This window comes from Dendropsophus ebraccatus, chromosome 9, assembly GCF_027789765.1.
Source record: "Dendropsophus ebraccatus isolate aDenEbr1 chromosome 9, aDenEbr1.pat, whole genome shotgun sequence".
NCBI lineage: Eukaryota > Metazoa > Chordata > Amphibia > Anura > Hylidae > Dendropsophus > Dendropsophus ebraccatus.
Genome location: NC_091462.1, coordinates 84519242 through 84538711, shown reverse-complemented (window position 1 = coordinate 84538711; position 19470 = coordinate 84519242). Strand labels below are relative to the sequence as shown.

General features: G+C 41.6%; 1 protein-coding gene across 3 annotated transcripts in view; it reads right to left on the bottom strand.

Annotated features, from left to right (window-relative positions):
- Window positions 1-4263: 4263 nt before the first annotated feature.
- Window positions 4264-19470, bottom strand: part of SMG1 (SMG1 nonsense mediated mRNA decay associated PI3K related kinase) — a 60090-nt gene continuing 44883 nt past the window's right edge. For all 3 annotated transcript variants that reach the window (XM_069983743.1, XM_069983745.1, XM_069983744.1), the window contains exons 43-63: window positions 18762-18900; window positions 18568-18677; window positions 18215-18433; window positions 17923-18113; window positions 17028-17200; window positions 16566-16845; window positions 16068-16334; window positions 15738-15972; window positions 14238-14464; window positions 13453-13603; window positions 13177-13366; window positions 12271-12740; window positions 11329-11466; window positions 10323-10475; window positions 10058-10237; window positions 8973-9200; window positions 8657-8868; window positions 8462-8568; window positions 8120-8299; window positions 7064-7170; window positions 4264-6728 (exon numbers count right to left, since the gene is read on the bottom strand). In XM_069983743.1, coding sequence (XP_069839844.1) covers window positions 6651-6728; window positions 7064-7170; window positions 8120-8299; window positions 8462-8568; window positions 8657-8868; window positions 8973-9200; window positions 10058-10237; window positions 10323-10475; window positions 11329-11466; window positions 12271-12740; window positions 13177-13366; window positions 13453-13603; window positions 14238-14464; window positions 15738-15972; window positions 16068-16334; window positions 16566-16845; window positions 17028-17200; window positions 17923-18113; window positions 18215-18433; window positions 18568-18677; window positions 18762-18900 — 4035 coding nt within the window. In that variant the 3' untranslated portion in view covers window positions 4264-6650. The remainder of the gene's footprint in view (window positions 6729-7063; window positions 7171-8119; window positions 8300-8461; window positions 8569-8656; window positions 8869-8972; window positions 9201-10057; window positions 10238-10322; window positions 10476-11328; window positions 11467-12270; window positions 12741-13176; window positions 13367-13452; window positions 13604-14237; window positions 14465-15737; window positions 15973-16067; window positions 16335-16565; window positions 16846-17027; window positions 17201-17922; window positions 18114-18214; window positions 18434-18567; window positions 18678-18761; window positions 18901-19470) is intronic.

Here is a 19470-nt window from a genome sequence, read left to right as displayed (position 1 = left end):
CCAATTTCGCTCTTAAAGGGACCAATTTCACTCTTAAAGGGACCAATTTCACGCTTAAAGGGATATATTTTGCTCTTAAAGAGACCTAGGTCGCTCTTAAAGGGGCCCATTTGGCTCTTAAAGGGACCCAGGTCGCTCCTAAAGGGACCCAGGTCGCTCTTTAAGGGACCAATTTCAAGCTTAACGGGACATATTTTGCTCTTAAAGGGACCCAGGACGCTCTTAAAGGGACCCAGGTCGCTCTTAAAGGGACCCAGGACCCATGAGTCCCATACCTTTTGGAGTGACTTGGGTCCCTTTAAGAGCAACATGCGTCTTGTCACTTTAAGAGCGACTTGAATCCCTTTAAGAGCTACATGGGACTCTGTAAGAGTGACTTGGGTCCCTTTAAGAGCGACATGGCTCCCGTCCCTTTAAGAGCGACTTTGGTCCCTTTAAGAGCGACTTGTGTTCCTTTAAGGGCGACCTGGGTCCCTTTATGAGTGATCTGGGTACTTATAATGGTAAAGATCATTGCTCGGTTACCGTGACAATCTTACTCATGTCAATGAGACAAAATCATTAAGGACCTTCCATATATTACATCTTCTATTGGCCAATAGTGGACATGTGACTGTGGATGGTGTGATACATTGCCTGACAAAACCTTAGAGTTCCTATTGGCTGCTATATCTCAGCTATTTGCATATGTGCTGTGATTGGCTGTTAGCGGTCAGAGTGTGGCCATTATTTGCAATGGGCCATTATTTTCTATGGGAAATTTGGGGTCGTTTAACGTAAATTTCTTAAAAACGACAAATCCGATCGAAACGAAGAATAGATAGCACACCACACACCGCCGAGGGCTTCGAAACGCAGTTTGAATGGAGTGTGTGCACAAAGCGGTTCGGGCTGTATTACGCGCAGAAAAATGGCTGGAAGAAGAAGAAACGGAAGAAGAAGAATACGGATTACAATATAGTGCTTTTCAAGCACTATAATAATAATTACATTTCTCTAGTCAGCAACTATATGTGGTTTTAACAGATGAAAAAATAAAAACATTTGATAACATTGGAATGTTTTTGTAAGAGCTTTTCTTGGGGAAACCCTGATGCGGCCCAGACTGAAGGACTTGGATCACACAGGGATTAGACCCTCAAACATGGTGTAAATGACCCTATGCAAAAGGTCTTACTCAAATGTGCGAAAAAGGGACTTGGGCATTTCTGATAGACTAGGAGGCTTCTGGTCTGATGGGACTATTCATTCCCTGTGTGTACAGATTGTTTTCCGGAAGCTCAGACCTGGACTGTGGCAAAGGCCAGATCCTTGCAAGAAAGGCCTCTAGATAGTAATAGGAGGCTGATCATTCCTTCACACATCAGGTTTAATTTCACCAGGATTTGTGTGCTATCTTTTCCCCGAAGGGATGCATCATAGTCAACAGGGTCCAACTAGGGGGACCATGGTCTTATCAAAGTTCTGCTTCAAGGGAAGTCTCCAAACACCCTTGACTCATCCAATGAGGTAAGAAACCCCTGTGCAAGAATTCATCTTCGAATTGGATTTAGGGCCACATTACATGCCCCAATGAGTGGGGTAAGTAATGGTCCATTTACACAGAATGATTATCTGACAGATTATCTGACAAAGATTTGAAGCCAAAGCCAGGAATGGATTGGAAAAGAGGATAAATCTCAGATTTTCCTTTATGACCTGATCTCTGTTTATAGTCTTTTTTTGGCTTTGGTTTCAAATCTTTGGCAGATAATCTGTGTAAATGGACCTTTAGTGTCAATCTGCTAGATTACAGAGCCTATTTAGACAGCTCTGCGATCATGCGGCAAGGACTGCATAAACATCGTTAGTAATGTCCATCCTGCCCTTGCTTTAATGGGTTACTCTGGAGTTAATGGGTTACTCTAGAGATTGAAGAGAATTGGAGGAAAGTAGTTGTGTAATCTGTGTAACTGTGAAGTAGATCCTGTCACTTTGTGTGTCACTACATGGTGTCCACAGCTCTCCAGGGTGATTTTGAATCATCTGTCAGGGGACATCTTCAGTGCTTTCTTAAAAAACAAAACAAAACAAAAACAAAACGTATCTGGCAGGCAGGGCCGGCGACAGGATTTTGCGGGCCCTTGGGCGACAGACATACACAAACACACATTTTTGACAGACACTGACTGACTAACACCAGCTTACACACACTGATTGACACACTCAGACACTGACACACAGCACAGTATTCTTCCTCTTCCTCTGTGAGTCTGCTCTCCATACTGTAAGGTTGAGGACCTTCCGGTCATGTGATCAGGTCCTTCACCCTTTTCTCTCTCTGTGCAGGTCCTGCTCTCTCTCCTGTGTCTTCTGATGTTCAGCGCTCACCCTGCACTACAGTGAGTGGGTTGAACATTAGAACGCTGTGACCCCTCTCTGGGCCCCGGCACTTGCCCAAGTAGGCCCTCAGCTGACGCCAGCCCTGCTGGCAGGATTGAAAAAAAACGTGATTAAGTCAGTCATCCACCACTTCAGGTTGAATTTAACCCATAGAATCACCAGGTCAGGTGACATGAAAATCAAGTCTTTTAGGATTAAAACCGTGAATATGCGTTATTCATTCAACTCTCCTGGTTTAATTTAACCATTACCTGCCAGGTGACATCTTCAGTGCGCTCTTAAAACCATGTCTGGCAGAATAATAACCGTGATTATACAGAAGTCATGCAACTATCCTGGTTCAATTTAACTCTGTGAAGCAACTGTCAGGTCAATTTTCCTATTGGGAGATTCAACATGTCCAAATGTACAAAGCCTGGCCTTTTTTTATGACGGGGGAGGGGGGGGGGGGGGGGGGGGAGTTGGAGGCAAGAGTGGTTGTAGTGGTGTTATACTGACAGAAAGTTGAAAGATAGTTGGGTAAGAACTAAGCTTAAACAATGGTCGATAAATGTACTGACTTTCCATCAGTATAGCCAATTGAAAAAGGTCTCTAAGACCGAAATGTTCCAATGTTCCACCAACTTTATGGTATACTTTCAACTTAACATTGAACTATTTGGAAGATGATGATATAAACTGTGCTAAACATTATGTTTACACCACTCAATAAAAATGATTTATTGAGCATTAATCGGAGTGTGGATGATACTACTAACTACTGGATGGCTATTATGGTGGCCTGGTCTTTCATCAATACACTTTGTATACTGGAAACTGGAAGGAATAGGCCAGCTTGAACCTTCCTGAAATGGACAGAATACCTACTTGCCAAGGGGATGTCCTCTCGATAAAATCTTTCCATTTTCGTGTTGAGCCTGTTTGCCATGAGATCTCTAGCTCTCCATACATCTTAGTAGTCTGCTTCAAGTGATTAAAGCTAAAAGGGATGTACCAGTAGTTAACAGGGTCCAGTGAGGCTGGACTGTGAACCTGCCATCCTCAGATCATTCCCCTAGAGCTGTTGGACCTTGTCTCAGTGGTCTTAGTCAAACCTTTGAGGAAGGTACAAGTATGCCCAGAAGACACCTGTAAAGAGTCTGAGATCAGGTGTCACTCTGCTATTTGGGCACTAATGAAATCTAATTAAAATGAACATATATGGCTCTGAATTGCTCATATTCTTCTCCAGGGGGTCTCTTGGAACCCCATAGAATCCTCCTCCAAGAGTGCTCAACCTAGTTGAGATGCAGTCAGTCAACAAGATCCAGACAGGCTGGATCGAAGACCTCTTGCTTGTACAATTAAATATAAATGTAAGTTTAAACTAACATGGGTCACCTCTTACAGAACCTGCCCAGGTTGTGGTACTATGGGTTCAGGATCTCTGTTTGTAAAGGGTACCCAAGGAACTGCCTCTGCAACTGCTTGTATAAGGCCTAAGATAAGTATGACAAGTATATTTCCTATCAAATGGAGGGAGAGAGAATAACTCCTGGGAATCTATGACAGACTCTAAGCTAAAATTATGAAGTTAATTTGTTTTCCCTAAGACCCATTGGCATAACAAGTCCCCATATGTTGTGATGCCAATGGGACGTAAGGGAAACACCCTTTGTTCTGCTGCAGCATGTAAGTGACACATAGTTCCGTTACATGCAGCAACACAAAGGAATAAGCAGCGGAACACAGGACATTTCGGCTTCATCGCTCCTGCCCTGCTATCTTCCACATCGGACCGCACAGAAGGCCTACACTTTTTTCTCCCTTGTGCCATTGCCAAAAAAAAGAAAAAAAAAAAAAAAAAAGACACCAGAACACTGACACTGTACTCCGTGAAAATAAAGCAAAGCATTTTTATTTCAGGACTGAACGGCATCCAGTTATCAAAAACAAGTACAGTTTAATAGGAAGTATGTCATTTTATTTAAACAATTAAGAATCCGATTCTTCATAGACCTTTGTATTTGAAAGCAGAAATGTAATATTACAGGTGTCTGTGAAGTACATTAAATGTTAACATTTCTCAGGAAATTAAATGTAATGCATACTGTCTTCACTTTATCTACATCTTACAAGGAGTTCTGTTAACAATAGTAAAAGTGGCCAAAAAGTTGTCATTCCTTCACAAAGGATTCTGACACACACAGTCTTACCATTACCGTGATAGTAGTGTTTGCTGGTACACAAAACGACATGCATTACTCAGCATTTATATACTCTTAGCCGGCCAATCAGAGTAAACACGACTGTCATTCCTACAAACTGATAGGTATACTAACCGCAAACATTACAATTTCTTTTACTTGCGTTCTATTAATACTTTAGGTTTAGGGAGTGGGGAAAAAAAGTTTTAAAATTCTCAAAACAGATCGAATGTTTTCATGAGAGAGGGCTGAAACGCAATTTACCACCACGTGCTGCAGTCCTCCCTGGCGGGGAAGGTTATACGATAAGCACGCCACATGCTTACATTGCTGGTAACGTAGTAAAAGGTTTGATGGCAGCTGCTGGTTGAATCAAGATTTTCCCTAAACAGACAGATTATGTGCTCTTAGTAATGTTCAGTATCATCAAATAGTAGATCATTGTAATGCACTCTCAGGGACTATACCAAAGTTAGCACATCACAGACGTATACAGGACTACAATGGCTATTTGAATTCAATTTGTATATGGGTAAGTTAGGTTCACTAAATGGAAGAAACAAAAACGGAAAAAAATTCTAGAATGTTTATTTTAAAAATCATTTTATCAAGACTTACAGTATATCTATCTCCAAAAACTATGACATAACTAGCTAACAAAAGGGTAGTACACAATTCACATCTGCGTGGACAGGTCTGCAAAGCATTGCTTTCATGGTCAAGCATATGCGCCGTCCTACAGAACTTACTAAAAGGTAAAAACAAAAGAAAATATTGGAAAAACTGTTTCTATTATTCTTTCTAAATGTCCTGCAGTTTAGGAAAACCTGTGCCTCTGCATGTCCATGTGTTAAAGAAAAGATGAAGAATGTGAAATCATGGATGAATTGGAGCCGTATACTCTAGAATAGGAAGAGATAGAATTTGGCAACAAATCTCAGTTCACACTGGAGAAAAAAAAAAATGAACAAATTAAAACTCCCAAGTATAAAGGGTTTAAAACCAGGAGTGTAACGTGAAAAATTCCCTTCCATTCACATTGAGAATTAACCACCACTGCAGTCTACCTCCACCAGAACACTTTATTGTATAGCTGTCTGCAACAGTGTACAAGATGGTTAAAGGAAAAGAAAAAAAAAAAAAAGAAGTGAAGAAAAAAAACAAACAAAACTAACACGGGCTGGAACATACTAGAACACAAATGATTTTTATGATCAGGAGAACCAGTTGAGGTTCAAAAATGCACAGTGTTGATCCCTTCCGGAAGCTGGGCGAGGGCCACACTAGACTTACCCATAGGGAATCATCTATTAGTACGGTTTCTTAAGCCCCAGGTTTGTATATTCTGATACCTGCCCAATTAGCAAACATACAAAGAGTAAAGCGGACAACTGTGTGAGAAGTACAAGAGTTGAAAATAAACAAGTCTTCCTAAACTACGAGAATTTAGGGGAAGAAAAGAATGGAGAACAAGGCTTTTTCTTCTTCTCAGAAGTCCACCTAACTTCACAATTCTGTTCTTTGGCTGCTTCTTTTCAGCTATGTTTTATTAAAGGCCATGCTTCATCTCCTAGCCTCTTCTGTGCTAAACTGGTCAACTCAACCAACAATGTTGCCAAGCAACAAGAGTAACCCAAGAAACTGATAGCATCTTCTTCACGGCAAATCCTTGATGGCCCCAGTTTTCCCCCCTTTACGAACAGGGTTTAGCATTTCCTCAATGGTTGACAGGGTCACATGGAAGAGAGTTCTAGATCACCATGCTGTCTGGAGGATGCCAATCTCTTTCTGCAGCCATTTGTCAGACATATTGTCAGATCTTCCATAGCAGAAAGACAATCACGTTAACCAGACGGTGAGCGTTATACTCTGTGCCCTGGGGATTGCTGACCATTGATGTTTAACATTTCTCTGGGTGCAGCGTTCCTGTGGGATTCCTTTTCCCACTGCACCAGGATTTCCTAGATTAAGCCCCCAGTATACATCGCCACCGGCCTTGGCGCGGCTGTGGATGCCTGAGACTTGATTGATTCTGGTGGATTTCGGACTGTGCTGAACCAGGCTTGTCTGTAGTCTTCTTTCTCACACCCAAGCTGTCCAACCTTCATACAGCTGAGCCAGGTTATCTAGGTTTGTCGCCTCCTTAATCACAAAGTCCACCTAGAACAGAGCAGAAAACTGAATTGGTACTCAATGCTAAGAAAATTCCCAAATAACGTGTTACAGTACCTATACAACGGAACTGATATAGAAACAGAAGTAATAGCTATTCTATAAAATAAAGTAATAAATGCTATGGTGTCCATTAGTTTACACCACATAATAAACCAGTCATTACCAAAGAATTCGATGGAGAGAGACATACATCGGAAAAGTCTTCTCCCTTAGGCACAAAGCTTTGTGCAAGCTCAGACGTGACATACAGCCTCAATGATTTCCCCTCAGAAATATTAGCAACTACAGTGTATTGTCACCATTCTTTTAACTAAAGTTACCTGCTCAGCAACAGACATCCTCCTGTTAGGATCCACATCTCTTCCCTCCAGCTTTGCCTTCACACGCTTCCAAACGCTGACTGCATAAGAATTACGTTCTTGTACAGCTAAGGGAGGAGAAAGGAAAAAAAAAAAAAAAATCACTTGGCAAAAGATTTACTTGGTTTATAAAGTCTTTTGTACTGTTGAACTAAAAGCTGTTTTACATAGTCCATAAGGGTACAAACTGCGACCCGCTGTGGATCCCTGCCCTGTACACCCTATGGGCAGACAAACTCGCAGCAAGATGCACATCCCGCTGCAAGTTTGTCCACAGCCCGCCCCGTTAATTCCCCAGCCGCCAGAGCCTATACATCACCGGGCCCCTGCTCCGGCTTGCTATGGGGTTCCCAGCATGTCCCGCTCAGCCAATCAGTGCGCTGCCCAGCCGTAGAGCACTGATTGAGGGGGGTGTGAAGACACCAGGAGCCCCGGAGCAAGCCGGAGCGGGGACCCGGTGATGTATAGGCTCCGGCGGCTGGGGGGTTAACGGGACGTGCATCCTGCTGCGAGTTTGTCTGCCCATAGGGTGTACAGGGCAGGGATCTTCTCAGTGAGTTTGTACCCTTAAAGTCAATGAGAGTTAAGCAAATTGAGTAAATCCTTAACCTAACTATCTCTGATGGCCACAAACAAGCCTGAAGGGATCAGCTATTTTTGAGAGAAGAATACCCCTTTAAAATCTATTTGCAAGACCACACAAAATCCATGATAGTACCAGCATTTTTTACTAGTAAGGAAAAAAAATAAAGTAGTAAGTAAGACAGCACTGTCAATTTCACTACATGCTACCGTTACTACAATAAAGCTGCAAAGCTAAGCTAGGATTTGGCAGAATTGAGTTTGCTCTATCTAGCAACTTTTTGGTCCTGTATGTCAGATGCATCTATTATAATATACATACTTACTAATGTTTAAATTATTTAAAGCAGCCTTTCTACTCAATGAATAAAACACTGGGAATACAAAAGACAGCTGCAGAGGCAGACTGTTAGTACGGGAGCACAGGGCATGTACCTTTGCCAGTTTTTGGATCCCGCACTGCCTTTTTAGGACTCGACACAACACACTTGACAGGCCCTGGAACGGTGCTGGGTGGGGTGTCTGCAGATGGGGCCAAGTTTTTCTGAATTGGCTTTTTTGTATTCTGAGACATGCCCTCTGGCTGGGTCTTCTGAAGAGTGTTGCTCCGCACAGCTTTGATTTTCGGAAAGAATTGTTAAAAGGAGAAAAAAAAATAATATATCAACACATCATAAACACATCAATGCGATAACCATGGAAATACACAGCTAACAAACTGAGCAATGAAATATAAAAAGTAAAAGCCAAGGAAAGGACAGCAGTTAATGAATTTACCTGCGGCAAAGCTGGGCAGATACGTTGATGTGGAGATTGGGCTGGCACATTCATTTGTGGTATCTGTTACCAAAGGTGATGCAAATCCCACCAAGTTGTCATAAATGCTGAGGTGAAAAGGACAGGGGTATACCAACATAAATACAAGACACCAAGTAAAAGCAAAACATTCCTAAAAGTACCACTAACTCGTACCTCTGGCTTTGCGACTTAAGCTCCTTCAGAGTTGGAGTGATCTCCTGCAGCATTTCTATATGTTCCTGGGAGCGAACCTGGCCCAGGGCCTGAACTATTGTGAAAAGGACAGTCTGGATGTTGTCCTGCCAGGACTTGTACTCGCACAAAAACTGTCTGACACTGTTCTCATAGGGCACATCTTCCCCATCAGCAAGGGCTGCTTCTTCATCCTAGCAAAGAAATTGTTACAGGGTTATATTTACCATGAACCCATGGGAAATCCATCACTGGAAGATTGTCACAATACCCCCAGACATTTAATGACATGCCTTACCTTTGCCATGGCTTTCAGTAGGTGTTTAACATCTCCTAACTGCCTGTTGTGACCCGTGAGCACAGTCTTGATACAATCCACCATGTTTTGTATGGTTTCACAAACAGTTTCAACTTGCTGCTCCTTCTCACTCTGCAGACTTCTCTGATTTGTCATGTCATGGCTCAGCTGTTTGTGGGCAGAAACCAGCCACTCCGGGCTTCCAATAGCGCTCTCACTGGAGGCTCCCTGCAGAAAATGTGAAAGCAAGTAGTTCAATAAGTCTCTACATATTGGCCAGGTAACATGGTATACAGGGTTCCTCATTTAAGAAAATATAAACAGGAGTTATAACATATTGGCAGAGTGAGATATTTATATATAGGAGATGCCCTACTAAATCCCAGTTCTCATCCTGTTTGTTGTTTAGTGAATCTATCAGCTTAGATTCACCTTCTAAACTGCTGATGCTGGTAGGTGCTGTTAGGTCAAAGACACATGGTACCTTTCATATATCTGTCTGTGCTTCCAGGGTGTAGAATAATGCTTTTATTCAAAGTTCCTGATTAGCTAAAAGCTGGAATGTCTCCTCTCTCCCCCCACCTCCCTTTTTAATTGACACCTAGAAGTTAAAGGCCCTATTACATGGAGCGATTATCGGCCATACGTGGCTGATAATTACTTTGTGTAATAGGGCTTGTTGAAAGGTCACCATTAGCAGACATGCTCAATCTGACAGATCGGCAGTCACTTCCTCATTAACATTGTGTAATAAGGCCTTAAGTCCCAAACAGGGTCAGGTATGGGGGGAGGAGAAGGGGCGTGAGGAGGTGTTACAGCTTGCTGCACTTCAGGAAAGCCTCTTTGTACTAAAAAAGAAAAGCATTTTTCTATGTTACAGATGCACAGACATATATGAACTGTACAAGATTCACAAGGAGGGGGGACGTGAAAGTTTAGTCGCCTGTCTTGTCCTGCAGTCAGCAGTTATGCAGACACAAAGCTTAGAGCTAAACAAGGCAGAAAGCTGAAATGTACAAATCCAAGCAAACAAAAAGAAACTACATTCAATTGCTAACCAAAATTGAAAGAAACCCAATACTTACTACTCGTTTTAAAAGTCGTAGCTCAAGCTCAGAAACTGAACTGTTGAATTGAGAAGCGAATGAGCACATCTGCTGACAGCGTTTAAGGAGCTCAAACAGACCAGCATCCAAGCTCAGGGTCTCCGTGGTCCGGGTACGTAGACTTTCAAAGTGTATGATGGTGCTGCACAGAAATGTTACCTGTAAAACAACGCAAGAAAGATTAAGAGCCATCTATTCTATGTCACCACATCACCTGCTGGGATTTAAGAGAACATTATAATACCTGGCTTGTTCTTTGGCTCTCCTTTAGAACAAAATTTCTTCGCTCTGTTATAGTTGCCTCAAAGTCTTGAAGGACTGGTGCCAAAGCTGGATTTGCCCCTCCTGCCCATTTTAAACGTTGTTCAATGCTGGCTTCTAAAGCTGCTAGTTTCTCCTATGCAGAGAACAACACAACACATCACTACAGGTTACAAACACTTGAATTTACCAAATGCTCTACAGTCACATGGTATGGATATAACAAATGCCAAAAAGAGGCAGCAAAAAATAAAAAAAGCTTATGTCCAGAGAAAGTCTCATTGTATCAAGTCTTAGTTTCATTAATAAGATTTGAGTATTTGGAATAAACTAAGTTTCTTTTTTATGTTGTAGCTTTTTAGGCGACATGTGGAATGTAGGTGCATATTTCTATGTCTGTATAGGCAGTGCAGCATGAAGTGTGCTTTATGGTAACTGGAGAAAATGTGTTAAACCACTCTGTATCCACCAACCTACTGCACCAAACCGCTAGTACCATCAGTTTAATTAGAGTAAATCCTTACCGGTAATGTCTCTTAAAATGTGCCTGGTGCCTTGGTAAGAGCAAAAAATTATCTTTTCATCTGCAGCAGGCAAGTCACGCTGGTGTGGACTAGAATGTCTGTGGCGCTTCTCTTTTCTTCCTCCCCACCCTCCTCATCATTAGGACCACCACCAGGCAGGATTTCTCCTATTCGTCACTTGTCTTAACTGCACCTGTGCTATAAGACACAGGTGTGGTTTAGACTAGGAATGGATAGAAATCCTGCCTGGGGTGTTCCTAATAATTAGGTGGGTGGGGAAGAAAAGAGAAGTGCCATAGACCAAGGGCACAGACTGATGGTACTAGCTGTTTGGTGGGGTTGCTTGGAGGATACAGAGTAGCTTTAAGTGTTAAAAATGTCAAACTGAATCTGTGTTTAGGAAAAAAATGGAATACAGCCCCTCATCAGAGAACCGTGACAAAGGAGATGAAAGTCAGTATATACCTGGGCTGCAGCAATTGAAGAGTCAATCTGTCCAAGTGTATGAAGTTTTTTCTTCATGCTGGTTAAGATAGCCGATCGTGGAGGAGGTGTAACAGACGGAGTCTGTGGCCGACTGATAAGTAGATCTTCATGTTGCCACTGAAATGAAAGCCAAGTAAAAGAATAAATATATAAATGAAAGCTCATCATGGCTGCTAATGAAAAACAGTCATGGGACCACACAAATATGGTTTGTAGCAGATGCAGAAACAAGCAGAACAGCCTAAAATCAGTGACATGAACTAAATCTATAATAAGATCTTTGTTAGCAACTCTTGCAAGTTTCTGAGGAGCAAAGTGGACACCTGTCAGCACACTTCAGTATTATGGACGAACTTTTTAGCTACCATCAATTTTAACACTCAAATGTATTTGAGAAGAACAGGATATACAATTCAGGATAAGTTGAGTGTCATAGCTTACAACTACAGTAAGCACACTGAATACTCATAGCAATATATATAGTTTATACAAAAAAGCATTATGTTTATACTAAGAATGTCATAGTACGAATCCAAAGAACAGCACAAATGCATTTTTGTTCTTTTACTACAACTACTACTTGCCACCACTAACCCTTGACCAAGCCATTAACTTTAAGGGTACGGCAGGATCTCCCTACAAATGCATTAGCCCTGTCCCAGAACGCATGGTCACGTTTGTGGTAAATGGACCAAATGTAGCCTACTAGTGACCATGTTTAGTCCATTTCCTGTAGTGTGACAGAAGCATGTTGGAAATGGACCCTTATGCATATAAAAATATATTAATAAAAATATATACATACATATATACATACAAACACTTTTTTTTAATTTACTGAATAAAGGATGAGCTTTTCCTTTGCTTATACAACCTAGTAATGAATCAGTACACAAGACTAAGGCTTTGCTTTATTATTACCTGAAACATTGCAATGTGTAGCTGTAGACGCTGCATGCTGGTTTTGCAGGAAGCAATGTTTGTTTCTAGGCGGCGCACTAAGTCTTGTTTCTTCCAAGCAGTGTCATAAGAACTGGCTAGGACCGTCGCTCTGTTCATCACAAGTTGGGAGAATCTGGAGATCTGGATGTTGTGCTCCACTGCCTTTTTACAGAGATCATCAACAGAGACTTTGCTTTCAGCCCCAAAGTCTTTAGCTTCTACTTGGGCAATAATATCAACCCCCAGTGCACTGATGTAGCTGCACAGGGTCAGCCCCAAAGCCTGTGTAGGGAGGCCGATCAAGAGCTGCCTCACAAAGTCTGCCGTGAAGGACTTAATGGGTTTAGCCATCTGCTCTTCACTCAGAGAAGAATTTCTATACATGGTTTTAACATTGACTAGTTGCACAGGTCCATTTACAGGAGTCTGATCATCTACTGGGCACTTCCCTAGTAGAGAAAAGGAAGGGAGAAGAAAAGAGAAACAACCATAAAACTATCATGTACAGTTATATCATAAACCATGCTATTATACTTCAATGTGTTAGTACATGTTGCCTCCAGCAGGAGGTCTTATCCAGAGGCACCGTATAAGCAGAGGCCGACTGGACTGACAAAATATCCTAAATACATAACCTTTACTTCACTCAGTAATGCAGCTAATAAACTGTACAAGCTGAAAAACTCATGTCCACAGGGTCCCATCTATTTCCCCATCTGCAAGTCCTGGGGGCTAATATGAAATTAAACCATAGTGGACCTAGCACATCTCTGTACTACGCTGGTGCTTACTGGCCTAAATGGCCACACTAAAATGTAACAAGGAAGGAAAAAACAAGCAAAAAAGTACCTGGATATAAATTATACAGACATGGTAATTACTCACCAGACAAGGTTTGAGAGAAAACTCCACAAAGTCTAAAGAATTCCCTAATGGTTTGTAGCCTCTTTAAGAAAAAGATTTCATCCAAAACACGTTGAAGTTCTTCATCTTCGAAAAAGTTCACTTGAGTACTACGTGCTTCACGGATGATGTCCACTTTTCTCCATGCAGGGGGGATTTCCATCTGTTTCAGCTGAATATAAAAATCCATAAAATTATCTACAGCTCTGCAATTACAAAGGACATAATTCAGATTGATATCCATAAATATTTCTGCACCTTATCAAGTAACAATCCAAACGCAGTTTCAACTTGAGCAAACATCCCATCAAATGCTACCAATAGCATCTGACCAGCTGACATCTTTGGAGTTTCATCAACAGATCCATTTCTTGGCTGAATTAGGTCTCCATACTGAGAGCGAAGTAACCTGCAAGATCCAAAGCATTAGTAGTAAACTGAGAGATCGAAACAGGATGGTGCCTGGAGAAAAAAAGAACTCATCTGCCACTGATCGACCTAGGTTGCTGATCACACTGCTTACAGGTTCTTTTTCTTCATCTGGACACATATGAGATGTTCACAATAGTGACCCTTCCTCAGCAAGTGACTGGTCCAGAATTAGTGCTACCTATGTGTCAGGATGCAGAACAAGAAGCTCTTAGCAGCAGGACTGGCACCAAGAGAACACCAACAATGGTGGAATCAGTCACCCTGAGCACTTCTAAATGTCAAAGATTTTCTCAGGAAAATCCCTATAAATCTTGTCTATCAAAAGAAAAAAAATTTCCTTCAAATCTGAAAAGACACTTAGTCATCTAGGAAAGGTATGAACTACAAAGCAGTCCTCAAGGTGTTCATAAATGAAGAGAAGGGTAAACAAAAAAAATACCAATTTATTAACATTAGATTTTACCCCCCTATCTCCATTGTCTACATTTATGAACGCTTTAAGGACTGATACACACATCAGTAATATTCTTTGCATAACATGTGTTAGTGCTATTCCTTTATCAGCCACCCCAGCATATACATCTCATCCATTTCATTTGAACCCTGAATACCTTGCAATGTCAATGTAGTGAGCATTAGCCTCATCTTCCAGTCCCATGGCTGCATTCCTTAGATAGGTCTGCAACGACTCAACCAGAGCCTGCAATGGAGTCCCATCTGTTGTTTGTTCAATCAGGTTGTCCAGTTCCTGCAGCATGGCCTCTAAAGTCTGTTCACCTTTCATCAAGCATCTCAGTGCTTCAGGGAAGATTATCTGACAGAAGTTTGAGTTCAGCTCCTTTAAAATGTAAGAATAAGAGACGGTCAGCAGGCAACAGGGCAAACATTTCATACTAATCTAGTCTTACAGAAAGAGTATACTGGAGAGCTGCATTAGCAGCACCAACAATCTTCTAAAATGACTTGCATATACGTGAGAATTAATTTACTCCCTGTATTTCTGCAAGTGCGGTCAGCAGAGTATTATGGCACTTTAACTCTGTAAAATAACAATGTGCTCTTGAAATCTCGACCCCTCCCATTTCCGCTAGTAAACAGTGCAATTCAAGCAATAGATTACATTAGATAAATGCTAGTCCCAATGTTCCCTAAGAGTTAGCCCAAGGCCAACCTTGGCTTTACATATGTCAAACAAAGACATTTTACCAACCAATGGTCATCTACTGTAGGATAGGTAAAGTGTCTGATTTGTGGGGGTCCGACCACTGCCTCCCATTTAAATGAAGCAGTAATCTGACACGCGTCCTATTGCTCCATTCAACTGTTGGGACCTGACAGATATCTGATGGTGTTTGGTGTCCGAAAGATCACATAATAATCTTCTGTCCTGCAGACAGGTGGTTTTGGTAATGTCACAGCTCTTTCAGAGAATTTAAAATGTTAAATTCCACTTCAAAAGCACTTAAAGTGTCACTGTCATTATTATTATTATTATTTTTTTTTTGTTGCAGAAATCAATAGTACTGGCCATTTTAAGAAACTTTGTAATTGGGTTTATTAGGCAAATATGCCATTATCTGCATTCAAAAAGACTTTCCCCAGGTCCTCCGCTCCCTTCCTCTCTCTAATGCACTGCTCATTATCAGGAAATCCCGACTCTTACATCAGTCGAGCCCTGTCTGTTCTATGGAGAGGGGAGGAGGGAGATTAGTCGGCAGCAGAGAGCAGAGAACAAAGGATTACACAGCAGGACCTGTGTGAAAGCCATAATTCAGAGGTCAGAGAGGTCAGTGCTGAATTAAGAGGAGATAGCACGATGATGTAGCTATAAATTAACTCTTTGTTGTCCTGTTTTGGTGCCTCATCTCCCTCCATCCCTCCCCTCTCCATAGAGAACAATGAAGACAGGGGGGAGAGCTTCAAACTGCTTTCTGATAATAAAAATGCATTTTTTGGATAATAAACCCAATTACAAAGTTTCTAAAAATCGCCTTTCTGATTTCTGCAAAAAACATTTAAACAGTGACATTTAAAAACTTTTCATTTTCAGAATCCATTGCCTCTCTAGCTGCTATTGCTTATGTAATGAAGATATTGGATGTCTTACTTACATGAAGAGAGGTGTAAACTGCATTAGCTAGATGCACGGCTTCTGACGCTTCCAGAGGGTTAGGTATATCCAGATCTTGTGGAATAAGCTTGCACTGCTTGAGTAACTGCACAAGGCATGTGACATTGCCACTCATACTGCAAAGCTCTTCTAGGAACCAGGCTCCATCCCGTGATGTTAGATCCACCAGCTGTTCCCCGGCACTAGACGCTGCACCTTCCATCATTAGATTACGCCTGCCAAGTGCATATAAAGAAAATGTAAATAGTACGTCTACATGAGTGAAGTGAAGTGTAGGTTAGCTTATAGCAAGCAGCCACAGAATGTCTACCTTGTTAAAGTACAAAGAGCAGAGATGACAACGCTGGCCAGACTCAGCGAGCCCTCTTCACCATTTTCATGTAGGAAAACCTTAATGCAGCGCTCAATTTCTTTAAGTTGGTCCTCACACACTGGCACAGAAACCGCCTCCTGTTTAAGCCGCTCCACTTGCCTCAAAAGGCGATTGTTAGTATCTGCATAATGACGCTGCAGTGCCAACTCTGTGGCAGAGATGAACTGAGCTTGAGAGGGTTGGGGAGTATACTGAATTTCATACCTTGAAAAATAAAAAATAAAAATCTCAGTATGGCATATATTCTACTACTACTACTACTACCTCATAGAATTATATGTAGTGGCTTTAGCGTTATGATCAGATTTAGTATTGCCAACTTATTACATATCTATGTAATATGTTCTATGAATGGTTCTATGTTACTACAACAACCACAGAATACATGACCAACAATCTTACAGCTACATAACAGATTTTATTTTCTGTGCTTACTTCCTGTATAGTTCTTGGCAGTGCTCCATTGTCATGCTGCATATCAATTCTTCCATCCAGGTCTTCCACTGTTCCATTCGGTGCTTCTGAAACACAGATTTCGGGTACAGAAGTGCTACAGTGGCATAGTTGTGAAGGTGCTCAAGGCAGCCACGGAGCACAGAGCGTCGCTGTTGCAGTAGTGTGCCTAACTCTGCTTCATACTGTTCACACTGCGTGATGAGGTGTGCCTGGCCGGCATTCTGTAAGAAAGCTGTCGCAGGTACGTAACTGGGAGGACCTGAGGAAGCAAAAGAGAAAATCACACAAAATAGAAATTTCCTAACACAATCATTTAGACCTTCTTTAAGCTCTGTATACTAAGTAAAGAGAACGTTCTACTTTTAGCAAGTATTATGATGCAGATTAGGTGCATGAATTTATGTTCTTTTACAGATAGTAATAAAAAAAAACATTAAATACCCAAGTCCATTTGACTGCTTATTTCTTGAAGCAGTCCTGCCAATTTTGTTGCCTCTAAATTGCTGAAGGCGGCCTGGTACTGTGTTATCCACTGCTCAAATTCATTCAGCTTCACTTGGATAGATTCCTGGACAGCTCGCTGCTGTGTCTGGAGTTGAGTGTGTTCAGAATACCTAAAGACGACAATCACAATCATGCATAAAGAAGTGTATAAAGGCAAAAAATAAAAGAAAGAAGGATGTATCATATTTAAAAACAAACATTCATATAAACCCAATGATAAAAATTTCATTTAAAGTTATGTTTAACCAACAGATGATGGTCCTGATCTCTAAGCATGCGATTTCAATAGGAGGAGGGTGCATAGCTGTTTCCAGACTCTCAGACTGACAAAGAGACCTACCCAATTGCTTGCGTACATGCAAATTTTTGGTCACTTTTTAGTACAATCTTTCCGGATTTGATGTGACCAAAAACGTGCATTTTTTTTGTGCTTACGCCATTTATTGTGCAAAGAAAGACATAATTTAATATTTTGGTCGATTCTGCTGTGGCGATATCAAATATATTTATTTATAAATTTTTATTCATAAAATGAGAAAGGGAAGGGGGGTAGGGGTGGGCAGGGGGATCCTGCCACTAGACCCAAGGGATGGCTTATTTATAGCAGCTCTTGAGCTCCTCTCACCGCATGCGGTGATCGTATCTGGCGAACAACATGACTCCCAGCTTACAAGCAGATTTTTCGAGGGTTAAAAAGTTGTCTTATGTGCTGGAAAATATGGTAGATAGTTTAAGCGTTCAGCCCACATTTTTCCCCATGTGCATGACCAGCTTATGGACACAGGGAAGTCACACAATATTTATGATGTGTAAGTACAAGCATACAACCAACCTATGCTGCAGAGTATGAGCAGGGTGATCCGATGCTTCAGCACCTTCTAAGAATGTCATCTCTTCCACAAGTCTCGTCTGCAGCTTCTCCACTTCTGACAATTCTTCATGCAAGTTTAGGTATTCATCCAGGCTGCTGTCTAGCTTAGGAAGGACACTCAGCATCTCATCTTTGTTTTTAAACCAGTTCACCTGTTAAAATAAGATACTTACTACACTATGCAGGGTTACCAAGGACCACCTGTACCTACATGTTGTCACAGTTTACAAAAACGTAGTAACCGATCACTAACCTTAATCTCCGCTACTCTGGAAGAAAACAGGCTCTGCGTAATTTCTCGCTCCATCTCACGCTTGCTTTGTTTGTTTTCAGCCTGTTGACCTCCTCCACCATAGACCGCACCAGCAAATCCAGCTTCTCCACCAGCCGTCCAGTCCACCAGAGGGTCATAAACAAAAGCCTCAAGTAATGTCAGCAAAGTCTCTCTGCCTCTTCGCATTATGTGAAGGACCTGAAATAAAGCACAGCAAGTAAGATTGGATAAATTTAGCACTGACATACATATGCATACTGAGGTAGGCGTGCAGCTTTACAAATTCACTGTACGCCAATGACCAAAGGAAACACTTTAACTGGGTTTTTCACCTGTTCACATGACAGTCGGAATACTCCCTCCACTCCTGTTACTCCCAGCGCACTCTGAATGTTCTGGGTCATCCGGAAAGGGACTTTTTCAGGAACGCGGAGACTTTTGCCTACAGACCAGAGTTATAGACATAGTTTACATTATGCGCATGTTGGATTACACCTACAGCTATACACTCAAACAAACAACTCACCTTTCTCAAAGCAAACATTATAATCAATGTGCACCACCTCTCCGCTGGTCATATCAATCAGTACATTATCCAAGTGTCTGTCACCAAGACCTATGATGTAACCAACCATTGACATGACAGCAGTTGATCTAGAGTAGGACTGAGAAAAAACAAAAAACAGAATTTAAAATTACAGGTTACAAGTAATGGTTTCTACCAATACCATTAAAAAATATATAATCTCCCAATGGGGGTGACACTGGCGAGAACCAGAGAAACGTATTTCCCTACAATTTCTCATTAACTGAATCACTCCTGTAGGCAAAGCAAGATAATGGTCATCTGCAAGTATAAATGAGGGACTGCTGTAAATTCCCCAATATAATAAATGGATGTCTTTTGGGCATTTTCACGTGTGCTTGTGTCCATATTAGATATTACATCCAGCCCGATAACGTGGATCTGTCTGCAGCCAACGCTGTTCGATGGCTGTGAAGTCAAGGCGACACATTGTATCTTTCACATATCCATCTGCGCTTCCAGAACATAGAAAAAACTCTTTTTATGCTCCTGTGCATAGTGTCAATGCAACGCTCCCCTAGGCCATGTTGTGCTAAGGGCTTGGGACCCCAGACAATCCTGCGGGACCAGGTATGGGAAAAAAGAGTGAGGAGACATTCTAGCTTGCAGCAGTTCTGGAGCTTCTGAAAGCCTCTAACATTTTGCACAG